At 37.6% G+C, this 19,256-nt stretch overlaps 1 protein-coding gene across 35 annotated transcripts in view; it reads right to left on the reverse strand.

Moving 5' to 3' along the window:
* The window catches only part of LOC148674704 (syntaxin-binding protein 5), a 245,239-nt gene that overhangs the window by 70,107 nt on the left and 155,876 nt on the right, over positions 1–19,256 (reverse strand). For all 35 annotated transcript variants that reach the window (XM_088625141.1, XM_088625140.1, XM_088625138.1 and 32 more), the window contains exon 12: positions 12,970–13,117. In XM_088625141.1, the coding sequence (XP_088481267.1) occupies positions 12,970–13,117 (148 nt within the window). The remainder of the gene's footprint in view (positions 1–12,969; positions 13,118–19,256) is intronic.

Consider the following 19,256-nt stretch of genomic DNA (forward strand, 5'->3'; position numbering starts at 1 on the left):
CCACCCTACTTCTTTGTGATGTCCTGTAAAAACTAAACCTATTTTTATAAGGCTTTTACTCAAAAGATTTCCAAACACACAAAGCATTTGTGAAGTACTATAGTATTTCTAAAGGTTACTGGTACAACATCAATCATTAAAGCTTAACAATAAAGTTTAGATTGCTGACTATGGACTAACTACATTAACTAACTGCAATGCAACAGTATACATTTTACAAGTAAGAATATCTGGTTGAATTCTTGCATTTGTAGCCAATTTAATGCGAGAGATTTTAAGTTTTAACAGAAGAAAACTACGAATATGAAAACAGCCATAACAACAAAAATTACTGTGCAAATATCAAAAGGCTACTTCAGTAATGAAATAATAATCACAGTAGAAACCAGACATTGTTTACACCATATTGTTAAGAAAGACTCAAGACAGAAATGTTCATGTACAGCTGGAAAAAACAACTTCTAAAACAACAATGAAGGCTGCAACATTACGTCCATGCTTTTCCACACTTGTAAGGATAACCTTAAAACTTAGGCTGTTGAGTCCAATCAATTAAAGCTGGAGTTCTGCAGGTTGTACAGGCTTAAAAGGTAGATCGGTAGTTTATCTGCAATATAGTCCAGTACTTTAGGTGTTTCTTGGTTTAATTTTCCTGCTTATTAATGCTTACTTTCCTCCATTTCCAATGCAGTTCACTATCATTATACACAAAAGCCAAACCATAAACTTTGAAGCTAGCAGACTTCAAGAAAACACCTGTTGGTGTTAAATGGTGAGGTTTTATTATAATCTAAGGTACAGATGCAGCCATTCAAAATGGGTGAGGTATTTCGCGGCATACCGCGACACGCCCACCGGGGTATCACGCGGTATCACGTGTGTCACGTGACTAACTATCCGGCGTCGCCTTGTAAAACCGCCAGGGGGAGCTTAACCTCTCATGTACAGCATTCGAGCCTTTAATTTTGAACTGTGTATTACAGCATGTTAATCATCAGTCATTCAAATGTTGGTATATTTTATGAAAGCAAGATTGCTCAGTTGGACAAAAGTACACAACCTACCTTTATCAGAAATATTTATGCATCAAAGCCTTTACTGAAGATATTACTAATAGTATTAATAATGGATGACTTTGGACAAGCTGTATACTCAAAGTATAATTTCTTTAGCACATTTGTACAAGCACTTGGAATCTGTCCAAGCCATACTTTGTCAGGCATTTTGTTTTACTTCAACGGGCATAAAAACTTCCTTGCTTTTAACAGGGCGTTTCATAATTTCTAACTACGAAAATGATTTAAAATGCGACACCTATCATGAAAAGAAAAAAATACACACCAGTATTCCATTTCTCCCTAAACATTGTAAGCTTCGAAGTCTTTAACTAACGTGATACCGGAGTCAACAAGCATACTTTTAGAATTTGATTAAAAGGGAATATAATATGGAATCGCGTATCTCAAGGATTTAATAACGGTATGATTATATCCGTGTACTGCGGCAGGGCTGTGTAGGGCTGTTTCGCCTGCCTACTTATGCGAGCTGTCTTGTAGCCTACTGGTCTAGGTGCGTGACTACCAACTGGCAGGTTGTGTGTTCGAATCCAGCTGGTGCTGGACCTTTCAGTTTTATTTATTTATTTTTTAATCGCGTAACATAAACATATTACCGTATGCAAACTGTACTGTATACAATATGTATATGTATATTTAATGTCTTAACTGTGCCCGTTTAAGTATTGAATATTCATATCTAATTTTACCACTGAAGGGAAATCTTAACATAAACATACAGTATATGGCTGGTCTCGGTACTTTAAAGAAAAAAATACACACCAGTATTCCATTTCTCCCTAAACATTGTAAGCTTCGAATGAAACCACTAAATAAAGACATAAATATAGAAATCTTAAGATTTGTTTTATTTAATGTTGGTAGCAGGATGAACTGTCAGAGTGTATATTTTGTCGCAAAGTTGCTACAAGATGTTAACAGTGAAAAAGGTATTTAGAAATGAGTTATTTCAAGATGAAAAAGAAAACATACACGAAACATGGTTTCATTACGACCAGAATCGGTCTTGAGATATTTTTAACTTGATTTACAGTATTTGAGAGGTATGTCTTAACACCGATACTACAGTGCTTAAGTACTGCTCACGTATATGTTTCTAGGTTTATCTTATGCATTTCATACGGTCAAATTACTTTTGAGCAACTAATAAGAAGCGCGAAACGGTATGCGTTTTAGTTTCGTTTTGTGCTGGAACCCGTGGATTGATTAGAGATATCAAGTACATACAAGTCATTTTTTAAATGTTTTAGTTCGTCTTGAAAAAATGTTACGAGTACATCATCTATCAACAATTACACAGGTTCTGTTTCCATATTGCGGATTTTGGTTAGGTACAGTATTATCAAATCCAGTGGCGCTGTGTGTTACTTTACTGAGTCCCAATCTGTGATTGAAACCTGTAAAACCGGTTTAATTCGTCACAGCCAGCACTCTTCAGGTGTGAGGGTCTTCTGCTCAGAATGAAACGCTAAAATGTTTGTGTATATTCTAATGGTAGTGGGGGCAGGGTGTGTGGGAACAGGTTTGTTCTTCACACCTGAAACATTTTCTCTGAAAGGATTTTCTTCGCAGTTTAACCGATCTTGTTACAGCATGTTACAGTTTACTATTATTAACCATATTAATTTTAAGTGCTTAATGTAAAATCTTGTAAAAATATATTTTCATTGTTCAAATATACATTAATATACATTAAGTCTGACTATCATATAATAAGTTAAATACAAAACTAAAGAAAAAATAGGGTTAAATATAATTCAAAATATTTTGCTAACAATGTTAACTGTTTATGAATAATAAAATGTATTAACTAAGGAGTAGGATGGCACAGTTGTTGGTATGTTTTTTGTTTTGTTTCTTTTTCATAAATACAACAGTAGTACCTGATGTCTCAGTGGCTTTCAAAATTAAATTATGCATGCAAACCTGTGAACTAGAAAGATAACTAAGATTTTAATACTAATTAAATGACCGCGGGCACTTTCCACCCCCTCTACATTCTCAGAGTAGAACAGACTAACCTTCTAATGAAAGACGGTCCACCCCCCACGGACAGGAAAAGTGCCCACAGGCACTTAAACTTAATATGGTCAGTAACAGTAAACAGTAACATGGTAAGAAGGAGCACGTACAAACGTTTTCGAAATAACCACATGTAAGACTCTGATGCTTAAAATGTTTAGGGAGAAAGTGGAATACTGGTGTGTATTTTTTCTTTAAACTACCAATACCAGCCATATACAGTCTGTAACGTAGGGATTTCTATATGTCTTTATTTAGTGTTTACATTAGTGACAAAGGCTAAACTTTTAGCTTCAGTAACGTGTACATATCTCCCCTTTTTATAAAACGACTTGGTTGAAAACTGTTCCAGAGCCACTGTTGTTTCATCAGTGAAAAGTACATCATGAAATGCCTCTCCCTGTTCAATCCACTGGAAAAAAGAAAAGGAGCATAAAGCTTCTGATGGTCATAAACGATATTCATTTAGGAGCAGCATCAGAGGTATGTTTTTAACTGCACTGCATTGGAGAGAATACCATAGTGTGTTTTTTTTTTTTACTCCCTGGCGGAAACTGGCTTCCAGAAGAATCAGTATGGCTCAGAGATTAAATAAAACTTCACAGACATTAACGAAGAGCATAACGCGTGTACTGTATACACTGCAAGTACAACCCAACTCTCTGCAGGAGTGCTGGCTGTGACGAATTGAACCGGTTTCACGGGTATTTTCAAAGTAGGAGGCGAGATTTCCAGCGAAAGACACCCCCCCTGTAAGTAAATACAGTACTTACTAGTTAAAGGCTAGGCTCCCGACTACGGCGAAAGGAACCCTTCTTTCATTAGAAGACAATGAACATATTTTAGCCCTGAATGAATTAATAGCAAACATGGTTTACATAAAATACATTTTTCCAAGAAAGTTTAGCCTTTGTCACTAATGAAACCACTAAATAAAGACATAAATATAAAAATCTTAAGATTTTTAAAATACATGACTTTGCTAAAATTTATTTGAAAATAAAAACAATTACAACCGCCAGGGGAGAGAGAGAACAGGGGAGGGATGGAAATTAGGTATGTTTGGGAATGTGTAGTTACATGTTCTGGCTGTTTGTGAATTATCGTTGTTGAGTATGGAGTGTTGAGGTATTGATTTTGTGTAATGCTTTATGTTGAAAATTGAGGTGGATTTTGTTTATGATAAACAGGATAAACTGGGATGGGAGGAAGGTTTGGTTTTGCATAAGGGGCGGGATTATGATAATTGGAGGACTTTGCGAGTGTAAAATGGTTTGATTATTTGATTTTGTATTGTGGTTGTTATCTATGTTTTTGGTTGGTATTATGTTTATATGGTTGTTTTTGTTGGTTGGTTGTTATTATGGTTATTAATAATACGATCTATAGTTGAAATCTGAGCCTAAATAAAAAGAAAAAGCAAGTGATTAGGTTTATGAGCAATCTAATTACTTATTCGTTTAAAAAGCTATATAAAATAAAGTTTATTATTAATTTGCTGGACAGAGCGGTGAACATTATTATGCATAAGACAAAGATAACGATCCTGATCAGTTTAGAAATCTGTGTACGCTGTAAGGTTTTTACTTCTTAAACTTTTAAAATACACGTTTTGAATAGAAAGAAATCCTCTTCCTGGTATAGCAAACCAGCACGTCTTTTTTCTCCAATCAGAGGGGTGTCAGATGGTGTCAGCCAATCACCATTCTGCGTTGGGTAGCAACGGGTGACTGTTCTCAGGCGGAAGATGTAAACAGCTTAATGTTCGTGTTAAATAATTTTTTTAAATAAAAATTCATTCTATACAGCAATCGCATATTTGGGTACCGTTTCATAAAACTTTAATGCTTAAAATGTTTAGGGAGAAATGGAAGACTGGTGTGTATTTTTTCTTTAAACTACCAAGACCAGCCATACACAGTACAGTTTACATACATAGTGTAATGTTTATGTTCCTAAATTAATATCGTTTATGACCTTCAGATGCGTTATGCTCCTCTTCTTTTTATGCTCAGCTACTAAAATTTCCCTTTAGTGGTAAAATCCATATAAATATTCAAAACTAAGCGGATTAAAATGTGCACAGTAAAGACATTAAATGATTAAATCTTTGCACTACCAACCAATGCACCACGAGTGCCCCTGTCGGTCATTTTGGCCAGCCAATCACTTGCCCTGCGGTACCCTCCGGTGCCCCGCGGTGGCTTGTGGGTAGGTTACCGTACCGCGGGTTTTTACCGCGCATTTTGAATGGCTGCATCTGTATGAAAACAAACTAGCTACATTTTTAACACACTTTATAATACGCCACTTTTTTTGTTGTATCCCAAGTGATTTGAAGCATTTCTGTTTTAATTGAACTTCTAGAGTTATTTCTCCAATGTTTAGGAGGATATCGCCATAATAAGGGCATGCTTGTCATATGCTAAAAGAATAGCTTATAACAGGAAATGCAAAGTCTGTTTTTTTTAAAAAGCTCCTTTAAAGCCTGTGCCCCAGAAGGTCCATTTATGTTGAGCTGTGAAAGTGCTTTACAGTAAAAACCTGGTGTAAATGGTTAAAAGCAATGATCCAGGGACCAAAGGTGATTCAGGAGCCTAGAAACAATATTTTTGTGCTCGGTGCAGTCAGATGTTGAAATTTGTTCCCCGTTTTTGAAAAAGTCCCACTGTATGCTGTTCCTTTTATTTACAATAAGAATCTAGGAACCTCTAGGAGACATCAACTGCAAAGTGACATGACTGAGAGCCTCTTGAGTCCTGCAGATACAGGGTACCTCATAACCTAACAACCATCCCCTTTTCTGCAGAGCGTGTTTAATTGTACTGTTTCAGCACATCAGTTTTTTTTTTCCCCCACCAACTTTCCAGAGGAGCTATAAATATTTTAAATAAATACACACAGTATTGCTCATAAGGTCTGCTATTTGAGGTCCAGTTATTTAGATGCATACATCTTATTTGATGAGACAGCTGAAAAGCTGAGATACACAGATCATACATAAACAATGCAGTAAGAAAATGTCTCATCAAGTATTTAATCATTAGGTATAACAGTTTCCCTTAAGGCCTCTGAAAACACCACCTTCTACCTTGTGAATACCAGTACCTCCTAATTGTCTAAAGGCTTTATTTCTTAAGAGCATGACATTAAAAACTGCTCAACTTTACAGCTGCATGTTTGCTTGCAGCATTCCAATACCTCTCAAGCAGTGAAAACAAATAACCTGCTGCAAAGCTGCTTATTATGGAGAAAAAAATTACCAGATCATAATCATTAGCTTTCCCAGCTGCAAATAACTACAGGTGCAAAGAGACAATGTTCAGACACTCAAAACAACCTGCTGAAACATGAAACCAAGGAATTATCTTCAGAGATGTTTATTGTCTGGCATACCTCAGGATAACACAAAACCTTCCATACAGCCAGAATTATACGGTGTACTGAGAAGAGAGCTAATATACAAAAAGAAATCATTTTCAGACCACCATGACAGCAGAACATGAACCCTGTACTGTGCACTTAATACTTGAAGATAACGATTTGTGTGACAAACAAATTAACAAAGTCCCTATTTGTCCTAACAAGGTCCCAAACCTGAATTTAAGAATAAAATATCCTTTGCGGGGTGATATTTCCCAAAGGCAGATGACCCCACCTGTTGCTTTAAACGAAAAAGGTTTTGTAGAGCAGCAACTTCTTTCAACATCAGGTTTGCCCTCGCTAACAGCAGGCTTTCCAGCTATCGTTTCTTTGGTAAATATGGATTTACAAACTGCATTATTAACCAAACCATAAAAAAAAATCTCAACACCGACACGTTAATCGTTTAAACCTTTATGCAAAAACAACAAAGGAATCATATCTCGCCACTTGGCAGGGTGTTATGATGAAATCATGTCTTTGTTGTTGGGGCGACTTTTTTGGTAGTAATATGATGATTAATATTACTAAGTAATATTCTTTAGTATAAAAGTTTTTTATTATTGTTATAGAGAAACATGATCAGATTTTCCCTGGTTCCGAAAAAAGACGATTAAATCTGTAATCTTTCCACTTGTATGTCATCGGAAAATACAAGAAGTTTCTGCTTTGTGCTAAGACATTAACGAGTACAACCCCCCTCTCTGCGGGAGTGCTGGCTGTGACGAATTAAACCAGTTTCACAGGTATTTTCAAAGTAGGAAGTACAGTACTTACTAGTTAAGAAAGCTAGGCTCCTCAATGAAATCGCTTTAACATGCTAATGCGTTGGTGTAACAGTCCGGACGTGGCAAGCTTCCAATGTCAACTCGACTCGATTGGAAGACAATGAACATATTCTAGCCCTAAATGAATTAATAGCAAACATGGTTTACATAAAAGACATTTTTCCAAGAAAGTTTATAATAATACGATCTATAGTTGAAATCTGAGCCTAAATATAAAGAAAAAGCATTTTCAGAGAGCAATCACGCTGTGTTTATGTAGAAAAAGCGATTAGGTTTATGAGCAATCTAATTACCTATTCGCTTAAAACACTATATAAAATAAAGTTTATTTAAAGATGAATGATAAGTGTCGCAGTTTAAATAATTTTCGTAGTTAGAAATTATGAAACACTCTGTTAAAAGCAAGAGAGTTTTTATGTCCGTTGCAGTAAAAGAAGATGCCTGACAAAGTAGGGCTTGGACAGATTCCAAGTGCATTTTTGCAATTTACGTTGCATTGTCCAATGTGCTGCTGTAATGCAGTTTAAAATACAGTAAGTCTAAACTGTATCAGCTTTATTTATGGGTTGCAATTTAGAAAAAGTCAAAAACCACACTCAAAATGCAATTTAGAGCTTTCTGGCAAGAGGAGACACCCAAATTAATAATGTAACATGCCACTGTTTGTGCATGAACAAAGTTATACTGCAATTTTCCTTAGATACGCGATTAAAAAAAATGTATTTTTTGAATCCCCGGCGGAACACATTCCATAAGAATCAGCGCTTTTATATATCGCCTTTAAACACATATATTTAAACACGCGTTTACGATTTAAATCAAAACGCGATTCAAATCAATATAAATGTTTATTTTGTAACACATAGGTGACTATTCATTGTTATTAAAAAGACTTAAATTCGATCATGTTGTGATATTTAGAAATATAAATTTGTTTGGTGCGAGTGAGGTTTTATTTAATCTCTGATCAAGGGAAACGTTTCATTTTTTCAAAGAAATGTTTGTTAAAAAAAAAGTAATAGTTCCAGTGGGATTCGATCACAGACTGTGTGACATGGGAGTCAGAAACCTAACCCACAGCGGTCACATGCAGAGTGCTGAAAAAGCACTACAGAAACATTATCAACAGACAATGTACAGCATGTACTATTCTTGTGTTGCGGTACATGAATATAATTATATCGTTATTAATTTCTTTAGATACGCGATTCCATATTATATTCCCTTTTAATCAAATTCTAAAAGTATGCTTGTTGACTCCGGTATCTCTTTAGTTAAAGACTTCGATGCTTAAAATGTTTAGGAATTGAATACTGGTGTGTATTTTTTCTTTAAAGTACCAAGACCAGCCATATACTGTATGTTTATGTTCCAAAATTAATATCGTTTATGGCCTTCACACGCGTTACAGTATGCTCCTATTCTTTTTATGCTCAGCTACTAAGATTTCCCTTCAGTGGTAAAATTCCATATGAATATTCAATACTACAATGGGCACAGTAAAGACGTTTACTGTAAATCTTTCTACGACAGACCAACGGACCACGAGTGCCCCGTCAGTCAACCAATCACGTACCGCAGTACCGCGCGTCATCTTGCGTCAAAATGCGTGACGCCGTAGCCAATTACCTCCGGTACGTGTCTGTACCGCGCACTTTGAATGGCTGCATCTGTATGTGGAGGCCCTTGTTCATTTCAGAAAAGCATGACATGGACCATGCAAACTGGTCTGCATGACACATCTAAAGCCTGATCTCCCACCCTTTGTCAATATCAAAAAACATGTTCAGGTGGGTGAAGAACCACACCTGAAGAAGGCTCCACAGCCAAAATGTGTTTTTTCTCTCTTCTTTTTTTCAGCATGGAATAAACCTATTACTTGTTCCATCAAAAAAGATACTGCATACAGAAAGAGTTGCACCCAAACACCGAAGCAATAACAGGGAAGAAAGCATTCCCTTTAGGGAGGAGCTGGTATATTCTATACATTTACATTCACGTTCTCACTTTGCTTTTCATCATAACAGTTCATAAGAACAGTTAAGACACCAGACAACATTTCTTCATGAGTTATGATTTTACATACAAAAATGATGTTTGCAACTATACTTTGTAATATTTTACATATTGTATAACCCTTTTAAAATTACACATTTAAACTTTTTTCATGTTTTATTTCAACCTGTGAATAGACTGTTGCAAGAAAAGTAAGAGAACTGCAGAAGACATGGGGCTCACGTCAGTTTACACATCTGCAACTTTATTTTAGGCAGCATGCATTCTTAAAAGGTTTCATGGCTTCAAAATGCTTGTATTTTGCCTTTTTTAATAATACTATTTGCTTAGACTTATATAGCAATTTTCTGGCCACTCCACTCAAAGCGTTTTATAGGGAATGGGGACTCCCCTCCACCACCACCAATGTGCAGCACCCACCTGGATGATTTGCCATATGGTGCCAGAATGCTCATCTTACAAATGCCCTGGAATTTTTAATGACCACAGAGAGTCAGGACCTTGGTTTAATGTTTTATTCGAAGGACAGGGCCTTTTCTGGCCCTACTGACATCTCTTCCAGCAGAAACCTTAGTTTTTCCCCAGTAGGTCTCCCCAGGTACTGGCCAGGCTCACACCTGCTTAGCTCAGTGGGTTGCCAGTTGTGCATTGCTTTTTCATACTGTGCTACAGTACCTTACTCAAATAATTCATGCTTACAGTTGTAAAATGCAAGATTTGTTAAGTGACATGCAAATGAAATTATTAAAAATCTATTATAAAACACTTTCTTCTATACATAAAAGCACACAATATCAGTGGTATCAGTATGAAAATTTATTATAAGTAGTCTTACCTTTTTAATGTGATGGATGAGCCTGCTTTTTTGAGCAAAGTTCAGTGAAGTGAGTTGTAATGTTTGTCAGTGTAAGCCTCAGGTCAGGCTTAAGTAATGTGAATAAATTACAATGAATAAAACTTTTTTTTTTCTTCAGTGCTAGTATTGTTACAAAAGAGGGGTTATGAAAATGGAGGAATCAGGTACTGATTAAGTGGATAAATCATAAAGTAAAATATCATAACCCACAACACGTAAACTGGATTTCTGCCAAGACTATGAAACACACTAGACTACACACAACATAAACATACAACACACAGGTTTCCCTATGTACTGTACAAGTTTACATACAAGACATTTCAGAGACCTAGGTCTGGATCACCCAGAAAAATCCCATTCTGTCACCAAGTATTGACTCTTAATGCCTACAAATAAGACCACAGTAAGAGATAAGATGCCTTCTAAACTAAATAGAATACAACCTACAGTTAAATCTCTCTCTGCAATCCCAAATGCCACAAAACAAATGGAAACCTACTGTATTTCCCTATTCTAACATACACTCACTAAGTAGGAGAGGTTGTTTTAACTGAGGTATTCTTCACTCAAGAAATTCCCTAAAGTTCCCTAAATACACAGAATAGCGAGCTCTCTTAGCAGGGTTTATATAATTAGCTTCAATCTGGTCTTTTCCGATGATCTGCACCAGTAGCTTTTGCCTGGCACATGCTTTAATTTCTGTCATACGGTCTGTCCTCACTCTTGTTCTGTTCAGTTTTATCCTACACTTTTAACACTAATAATATTTACCTAGATCTTCTTAACTTTCAGGTATAGATCCACTAACACATGGTGCTGTCGCAGCTGCTACAGCTGGAAATGATTTATTCTATAGTCTAAATCAGATCATTCAAACATATTTTACTACTGAAATAATTACAGCATATGAAGATGCAAGAACTGTCCTAGTAAGTGTAAAAAATAACAAATAACTGGACACATGAGCTGTAAAATAAAACGACCGAACCATTACTAATGGAAGGTCCTAATGGCATTAGGACCTTGCACCAAATCCGTAATAGCATGTGGGTTGGACCTGATCATTCCACCACTTCCAATAGTATTGAACACAAGTGAGAAGTGGGATTATTCTGAATGGGAAAGGTGATGGAATTCCATCCTATCACAAGCAAACATGTGTTGAGCCACTGAGGTTCACTAACATTTTATCCACAGAATTGGAAGTCTGATATTTTTCAGTTAACTTATTTTTGAAAGTCTGTAAAAAAACAGAAGAATAATAAAACAGCCACAGCATCAAAAGCACTGTGATAAATCTAGTCGTTAGACCAGACTAATAAGCATGGTTTATACAGTGGTTATCAAAAATATTCACCCCACTTTTAGGACTTTTTCATATTTTATTGTGTTACAATACAGACTTATAATGTATTTAACTGATTTTTTTGCCATTAATCAAAACACAATTTATAATGTCAAAGTGAAAGCCTAATTCAACAAATTGTCCAAAATTAAATATTATACATATGAAACTGAAAACAATGAGTAAATAAGTATACAACCGCTTTAAGTCAATATTTGGTAGATGCACCTTTATCAGAAATGACAGATTCTGCGATAAGACTACCTGTTTTGCACATCCAGACCCTACAGTTTTGATACCCATTCTTTTTTGCAAAATTGCTGAAGGCCCCTCAAGTCAGATGGAGACTATTGGTGAACAGCTTCTTCAGCTCCTGCCACAGATCTGTGATTGGAATGAGGCCCAGACTCCAGAACATTAAACTTCCAAACAATTTTGTTTTTAAACCACTCCTGCATGGTTTTGGCTGCTTGCTTTGGGTCATTGTCCTGCTGGAAGATAAATCTTCTCCTAACTCCCAGGTCTCTTCCAAACTGCAGCAGGTTGTATCCTCCAGTATTTCTCTGTACTTTGCTGCATCCATCTTCACAAATCTTCCCTGCCCTGACACAGTGAAGTATCCCCATAGTATGATGATGTCACTCCCATGCTTCACAGTAGGAATGGTATTCTCAGGATGATGTGCAGTATTATGTTTGTGCCACACACAGCAATTAGAGTTGAGGCCAAAAAGGTCAATTTAGGTCTCATCAGACCATAGAATCTTCTTGCACTTTTTTAAAAAAGTCTCAGAGTCTGTAGTCAAAAATATGATGAGTTTTTTACAACAATGGCTTTCGTTTTGCCAGTGCCAGTTCAGATGAAGAACTCAGGGAATTGAGCTAGTCAACTGTGGGTCTTCCCATAGATATCTGTATTTAATCTGGACTCACGTGAAACAGTTTCATTGCACACAGGTGGACCCCATTCAACTAATTTTGTTCTGAAGACAACTGATTGCACAATTGGCTACAACAGAGACTTATTTAGATGTGTCTTTGGAAAGGCCATGAATACTTTATTTTCTCTTTCATAGTTATAATTTAGGAGGATCTGTAGAAATGTTTTCACACCGTAGAGTGTTTTGTGATTATCCATGGTATAAAAACCCAATGAAATTACATTACATATTGTAACACAATAAAATGTGTAAAAGTCAAGGGAATATTTTTAATAGCCACTGTGTGTGGAGGCAACGAGAACATAACCTGTTATCCTTACTTCCCCCTCTCCATAGCTATCCATAGCTTCATTAAAAAACTCTCAGGAATTTGAAAAGAGTTTCAGAAGTGCAAATCTTCAGAAATGGCATGCACACAGAATTGCAGTGTTCAGTGCAGAGAAAAACTAGGGACATTATGAATGATTATATTTTATCTTAAAGAACATGGAAGAGAATACCTTTTTACTGTATCCTTGCCGTTTTTGTCTTGATCCCACTGAGTAAAGTGCAGGAATGAGATCCACAGGACAGTCAGCAAAGTATTCACAACAAGTTACAGGAGACTCGTGTATACTCAGGGGGTATGGGTTCTCAAATATTGGGTAACTGTGAAGAGATGAAAAATGACAGATTTTATGATTGATACATTTACATTTCACTAATTGTGCTTTCTTCTAATTTCCTAAAAAAACAGATTTATACTGTATATCTTAGTTTTGCAGCCCAGAGCTCAAGCCACACAGAATTTTAGGACCATTTTCCACATTAAGACATAACAACTGTAACTGTAACAACTCTTTTTAATTAAGCATCCTAATAATAATCACAGTAGAGCTCCTCACACTTTTAGGAAACAAATTCATACTTCCTGAGGTGCAGATGGAACCTGGTCTCACGCCTCAAGCCTCAATACACAACCTGGTCAGGCAATTTCATTTTATAAACCCAGCAGGACCTGAAATGTCACATTTCATGTTTGCACCAACACAAATGTAAATATTAAGAGGGACTGAAACTAGTGGAAAATAGCTTAGAATTTTTATTTTTCTAGAACGTCAAATTTAAGTCTAGTACATTATCACTAATAATACTGTTCTGCTTTTGTACAGAGCTGCATTTTTCTAAAACTGCACAAGTACTTGGCAATTATCATTCACTGGTGTAATTTCTACATGTTGTGCACAGTGCAGAAGCAACAATGAGGTGTAAGTAATATACCTGTGTAGCATAATTCATGTTTCTCATTTTGACAGCTTACATACTTAGAATTCAGTTCATTCTCGGGTTACTAAGACATTCAAAGAAAAAAAGAAATAAAGATCAACAAAATCAAAGATAACACATCCTCTGTTCTGACTATTTCAAACTGCGCAATATTGTAATGATTTTGAAAATTGTGGCACGCTATACAGTACAATTCTTTTCTACCACGCTTTAGCAGTGTAAGATAAGGGTAATAAGTATACCGTACTTTGCCCTCTGGGAATATTTGGACAGTGAAGTCTAGACTGGGATCATAAACTATGAACTTTAATAATAATTTCACAAAGAAAGAACATGACTGATATGTACAGATGCAGCCATTCAAAGTGCGCGGTACAGACACATACCGGAGGTAATCGGCTACGGCGTCGCGCATTGTGACGCACGATGACGCGCAGTACCGCGGTACGTGATTGGTTGACCGACAGGGGCACTCGTGGTCCGTTGGTCTGTCGTAGAAAGATTTACAGTAAACGTCTTTACTGTGCCCGTTTTAGTATTGAATATTTATATGGAATTTTACCACTGAAGGGAAATCTTAGTAGCTGAGCATAAAAAGAATAGGAGCATACTGTAACGCGTGTGAAGGCCATAAACGATATTAATTTTGGAACATAAACATACAGTATATGGCTGGTCTTGGTACTTTAAAGAAAAAATACACACCAGTATTCCATTTCTCCCTAAACATTTTAAGCATCGAAGTCTTTAACTAACGAGATACCGGAGTCAACAAGCATACTTCTAGAATTAGATTAAAAGGGTGTCTCCTCTTGCCAGAAAGCTCTAAATTGCATTTGGAGTGTGGTTTTTGACTTTTTCTAAATTGCAACCCATAAATAAAGCTGATACAGTTTAGACTTATTTTAAACTGTATTACAGCAGCACAATGGATAATGCAACGTAAATTGCAAAAATGCACTTGGAATCTGTCCAAGCCCTACTTTGTCAGGCATTTTCTTTTACTGCAATGGACATAAAAACTTCCTTGCTTTTAACAGAGCGTTTCATAATTTCTAACTACGAAAATTATTTAAACTGCGACACTTATCATTCATTCCATTCCATTATCAGTCTTCAATTTCTCCCTAAACATTTTAAGCATGAACGTTTTATGAAACGGTACCCAAATATGAGACTGCTGTATAGAATGAATTTTAATTTAAAAAAATTATTTAACACGAAAATTAAGCTGGAAATCTCGCCCCCTTCTACTTTGAAAATACCTGTGAAACCGGTTTAATTCGTCACAGCCAGCACTCCCGCAGAGAGGGGGGTTGTACTCATTAATGTCTTAGCCGGAACACATCATTATATCTCATTTTGTATTTCTATAAAAAAATCATTTGCCCAGCCACTATTGTTGTTATTGTTTTTATCCTGTAAAGCGCTTTGAGGAGCACAGCTTTCTCACCACTTAGATTACTTTTTGAAACCATCCTTACACAAAGCAGAAACTTCTTGTATTTTCCGATGACATACAAGTGGAAAGATTACAGATTTTAATCGTCTTTTTTCTGAACCAGGGAAAATGTTCTCTATAACAATAATAAAAAACTTTATTTTACATATCACCTTTAAAAGTGGCATCTCAAAACAATACAATAGATGTAAACCACAGATTACAAAGTAAATACCCAGACAAACGCAAACGCGTTTTTAATAAAATGCTTTTATTCATTCAGCAGAGAGAGAGAGCGTAAAACCTGGGCGTAACAGCTGTTCCTTTTTCTGATCACTCGCTCTCTGGATAAACGTCTCGCCTGTCCTGTTCTTTGTTTTCCTAATTTGCCGATTATGCCTTCTGCGATCCACTCCTGCCCTCACACCTAAAGAAGACTATTTTAAATTTCTTTGCGTGGTCCATTGTGCAATTAACCCTTGTATGTGCTGTCCTTAAGGTGATATCACATAAAGGTGATATGTAAAATAATGTTTTTTTATTATTGTTATAGAGAAACATGATCAGATTTTCCCCGGTTCAGAAAAAAAGATCTTAAGTATACTAGTTAAGAAAAATAAATCTAAACGGGGAGAAAGCTATGCTGAAAGTTTATTAAGATACTTAGAAGACAAAGATATCAATTTATGTTGCATTTGTCTGATTGTGAATCAAAAAACACATATATTTAAATCTGCATTTGTGATTTAAATCAAAACGCGATTTAAATCAATATAAATGTTTATATTGTAAAGCCTAGGTGACTATTCATTGTTATTTAAATGACTTAAATTCGATCATGTTGTGATATTTAGAAATATACATTTGTTTGGTGCGAGTGAAGTTTTATTTAATCTCTGAGCCATACTGATTCTTATGGAAGCCATTTTCCGCCAGGGAGTAAAAAAAACACACTATGGTATTCTCTCGGACGCAGTGCAGTTAAAAACATATCTCTGATGCTGTTCCTAAATGAATATCGTTTATGACCATCAGACACTTTATGCTCCTTTTCTTTTTTCCAGTTGATTGAACAGGGAGACGCATTTCATGATGTACTTTTCACTGATGAAACAACAGTGGCTCTGGAACAGTTTTCAACCATGTCGCTTTATAAAAAAGGGAGATATGTACGCGTTACTGAAGCTAAAAGTTTAGCCTTCGTCACTAATGTAACCACTAAATAAAGACATAGAAATCCCTACGTTACAGACTGTATATGGCTGGTATTGGTAGTTCAAAGAAAAAATACACACCAGTATTCCACTTTCTCCCTAAACATTTTAAGCATCAGAGTCTTACATGTGGTTATTTCGGAAACGTTTGTACGTGCTCCTTCTGACCATGTTACTGTTAACCGTTACTGACCATATTAAGTTTAAGTGCCTGTGGGCACTTTTCCTGTCCGTGGGGGGTGGACCGTCTTTCATTAGAAGGTTAGTCTGTTCTACTCTGAGAATATAGAGGGGGTGGAAAGTAATTCCGTGTCGCATTAACTAACGTCTTCAGTTTATTCCGCCAGACAGTACTGGGTTGAAATATATGTGTTTTTTTATTCACAATCAGACAAATGCAACATAAATTGATATCTTTGTCTTCTAAGTATCTTAATAAACTTTCAGCATAGCTTTCTCCCCGTTTAGATTTATTTTTCTTAACTAGTGTAACGTTGCCATAGCCGCCCAGTCCTAGGAAACCTTATCAAAAGAAACATTAAATCAGCCTACATGAATAGTTTCTCTGTGGCTGCACCACAAAGATGAACAGAGAGATGAGGCCTAATTTGGGAAAGCTCAGAAACACTTAATTCTGCCTTATTAATAAGCCTCGCCGCTACATATCCCCCCTTTTTGAAGGTCACGAGGTCCTGAGGCGTTGTTGCCTTCAAAACAAAACAGAGTTAAGTGATGTCCCTTGCCATTAGAACATTAACTTTAAATGTCCACATTACTCCTCGAGAATTCATTCCCGAACCAGAACTGGGAACAAACAGGATGAATAACATCTGGAGTATGTATAAACACGGTAGGAGACATTATCTCAGTCTAGGAATTACACATCAGGAAGTTCACTGTCAATATCTGATACCTCTGTAGTAGATATTTGGGGAGAAGTCACTTCCTTTCTTTTGACATGCTACCTTTGACTCATTCGTGCTACCCAGAGTACATCTTGATGTGAGAGTACACCATTCAGAGTACATTGTCAGTCATGATCCAGCTTCCCGGCAGTAGTGTTACAATAACAACGGTTTCTGTTCCCAGCCCCCTGATAAACCACGACACCTGTGTTGGGCACCTGCTAGGGTGGTTTGGAGGTTTGTTCCATTAAAGCAAACTAACTACCTGTACCTCTTCAGGGCTTACTGTTTCTTGGATTTCTATCCAATTCAATAGTGTGGCACCTGAAGGCATCCATGACCTCAAGTTTGGTCTTATGTTGTCTGGTTCCAGACCGTACAGTGTTAAGTTCATGCTGTACTATAGCCTCCTCGGGAACTTACAGGAAAACTATTTGGTTAGGTAGCTGTATCATGCCTGTCACAAGTCATAGTGTCAGTTAAATGTGGTGTGCTGACCATTTACTTCCCACCTGCTCTTCATGGGGTTCATTAACCTCCCTCTGCCCATTAGTAGCTTTACACCCTTCATTGGTGTATCAGTTAGACACAGCCAATGGATAGCTTTGGTAGCTTTGGTAGCCATACCCATCTCAAGATTTGGAACCGAATTCAATCTTGGATTGCCTTCTGGGTGAGCTATGAGCGATGGGGTTAATGTCACATACTCCTCTACTGAGAAGAGTGGAATCAAGTGGGTTGGGAATTGTGCCATGGTTAGACTGGCTACAGTGGCACTAAACTCCCTTAACAGGTCTTGTGTCAACATTCTGGCCTGTTGCACACAAGCATAAACCCACTGTATAACACTGGCAATCATGTCCACTGGTTGGGGAATAAGGTTTAACCCTGTTGCATAGGAAGTTGCCTGTAGGGTTTTCCCTTAGCTTTCCAACTTTTGCTGCTGTTGATACAGTCTGTCACTACCCTCTGGCATCTCTGACACCTGCCTTCTTGGGACAGTCAGGGTGAGAGTGCCAGCAGTACACAAACCTACCAGAAAAAACAAACGTGCAACAGTGGCGGCAGCAATCAGTCCTCCCAAAAGTCTTTTCGGGTGGCTGATCCCAGTCATCTCCTTCTGAGTGACTGTTGCCTTTCTAAGCTGGCACAGCGTGTACATGGTGTCTTTCTCAGTATGCCCTGTGGCATCTTGGGCACCACCATCCTGGAAATCTGGGGAGATCTGACGCAGCTGCTGATGCTGCTCCTCCTTTTCCAGGGCATCTGCTTTTTTCGATTTTTTTATGCCTGTGCTCTAGGAACCCCGCTGGGGGTGGTGCAGCGGTGGAGCATGCCTGACCCTCGGCTGAGTGGTCATCTGGAGCACCTGAGTGATCTGGGACTGTTACCCCATTCTCACTGTTCAGGTCCACCCTGCACACTTCCTGATTGAGGAATCCCTCTATTGGCATGTTTACAATCGTTCGCTGGGCGTGGGTGTAGGACACCTGCTCGCTCCCCCCTTCCCTCACTAGGGGTTCAGGGAGCTGCCCCAGCAGTGAGATAGCTAGTTCACTGTCTTTGAACTTACTATCACCCACCAGGCCCATGTCAGTGCAGGCGGGGATTCTGACATCCCTCTTTGCGATGTTCTGCACTGGCAGGCAGGTGACTTGACCATCCAGCTCCAGTCTGGCTGAACCACTGTTGGTCAGACTCAGACTGACAGACTGAGCTGGTGGCTGTAAGAAAACCGGCTCGGCTTTCATTCCCTGTCCCTTCTGGGGGACTGGGTGTGTTGGCAACCCTGCCGTTGAGGCAGGAACAATCAGGTCAGTCTCACTCACTACCTGGTAGTTGTGAGAAATAATGTCACCTGACTGCAGGTTCCCTGGGTCACAGCAAAGGGAATCGGCATCTGGGATCAGGTGTGTCCACAGCACAGTAGTCTCAGCGTCCAGCTGGACCTCCTGTCTAAC

The sequence above is a fragment of the Lepisosteus platostomus genome, chromosome 3 (genome assembly GCF_059453375.1).
Source record: "Lepisosteus platostomus isolate fLepPlt1 chromosome 3, fLepPlt1.hap1, whole genome shotgun sequence".
NCBI lineage: Eukaryota > Metazoa > Chordata > Actinopteri > Semionotiformes > Lepisosteidae > Lepisosteus > Lepisosteus platostomus.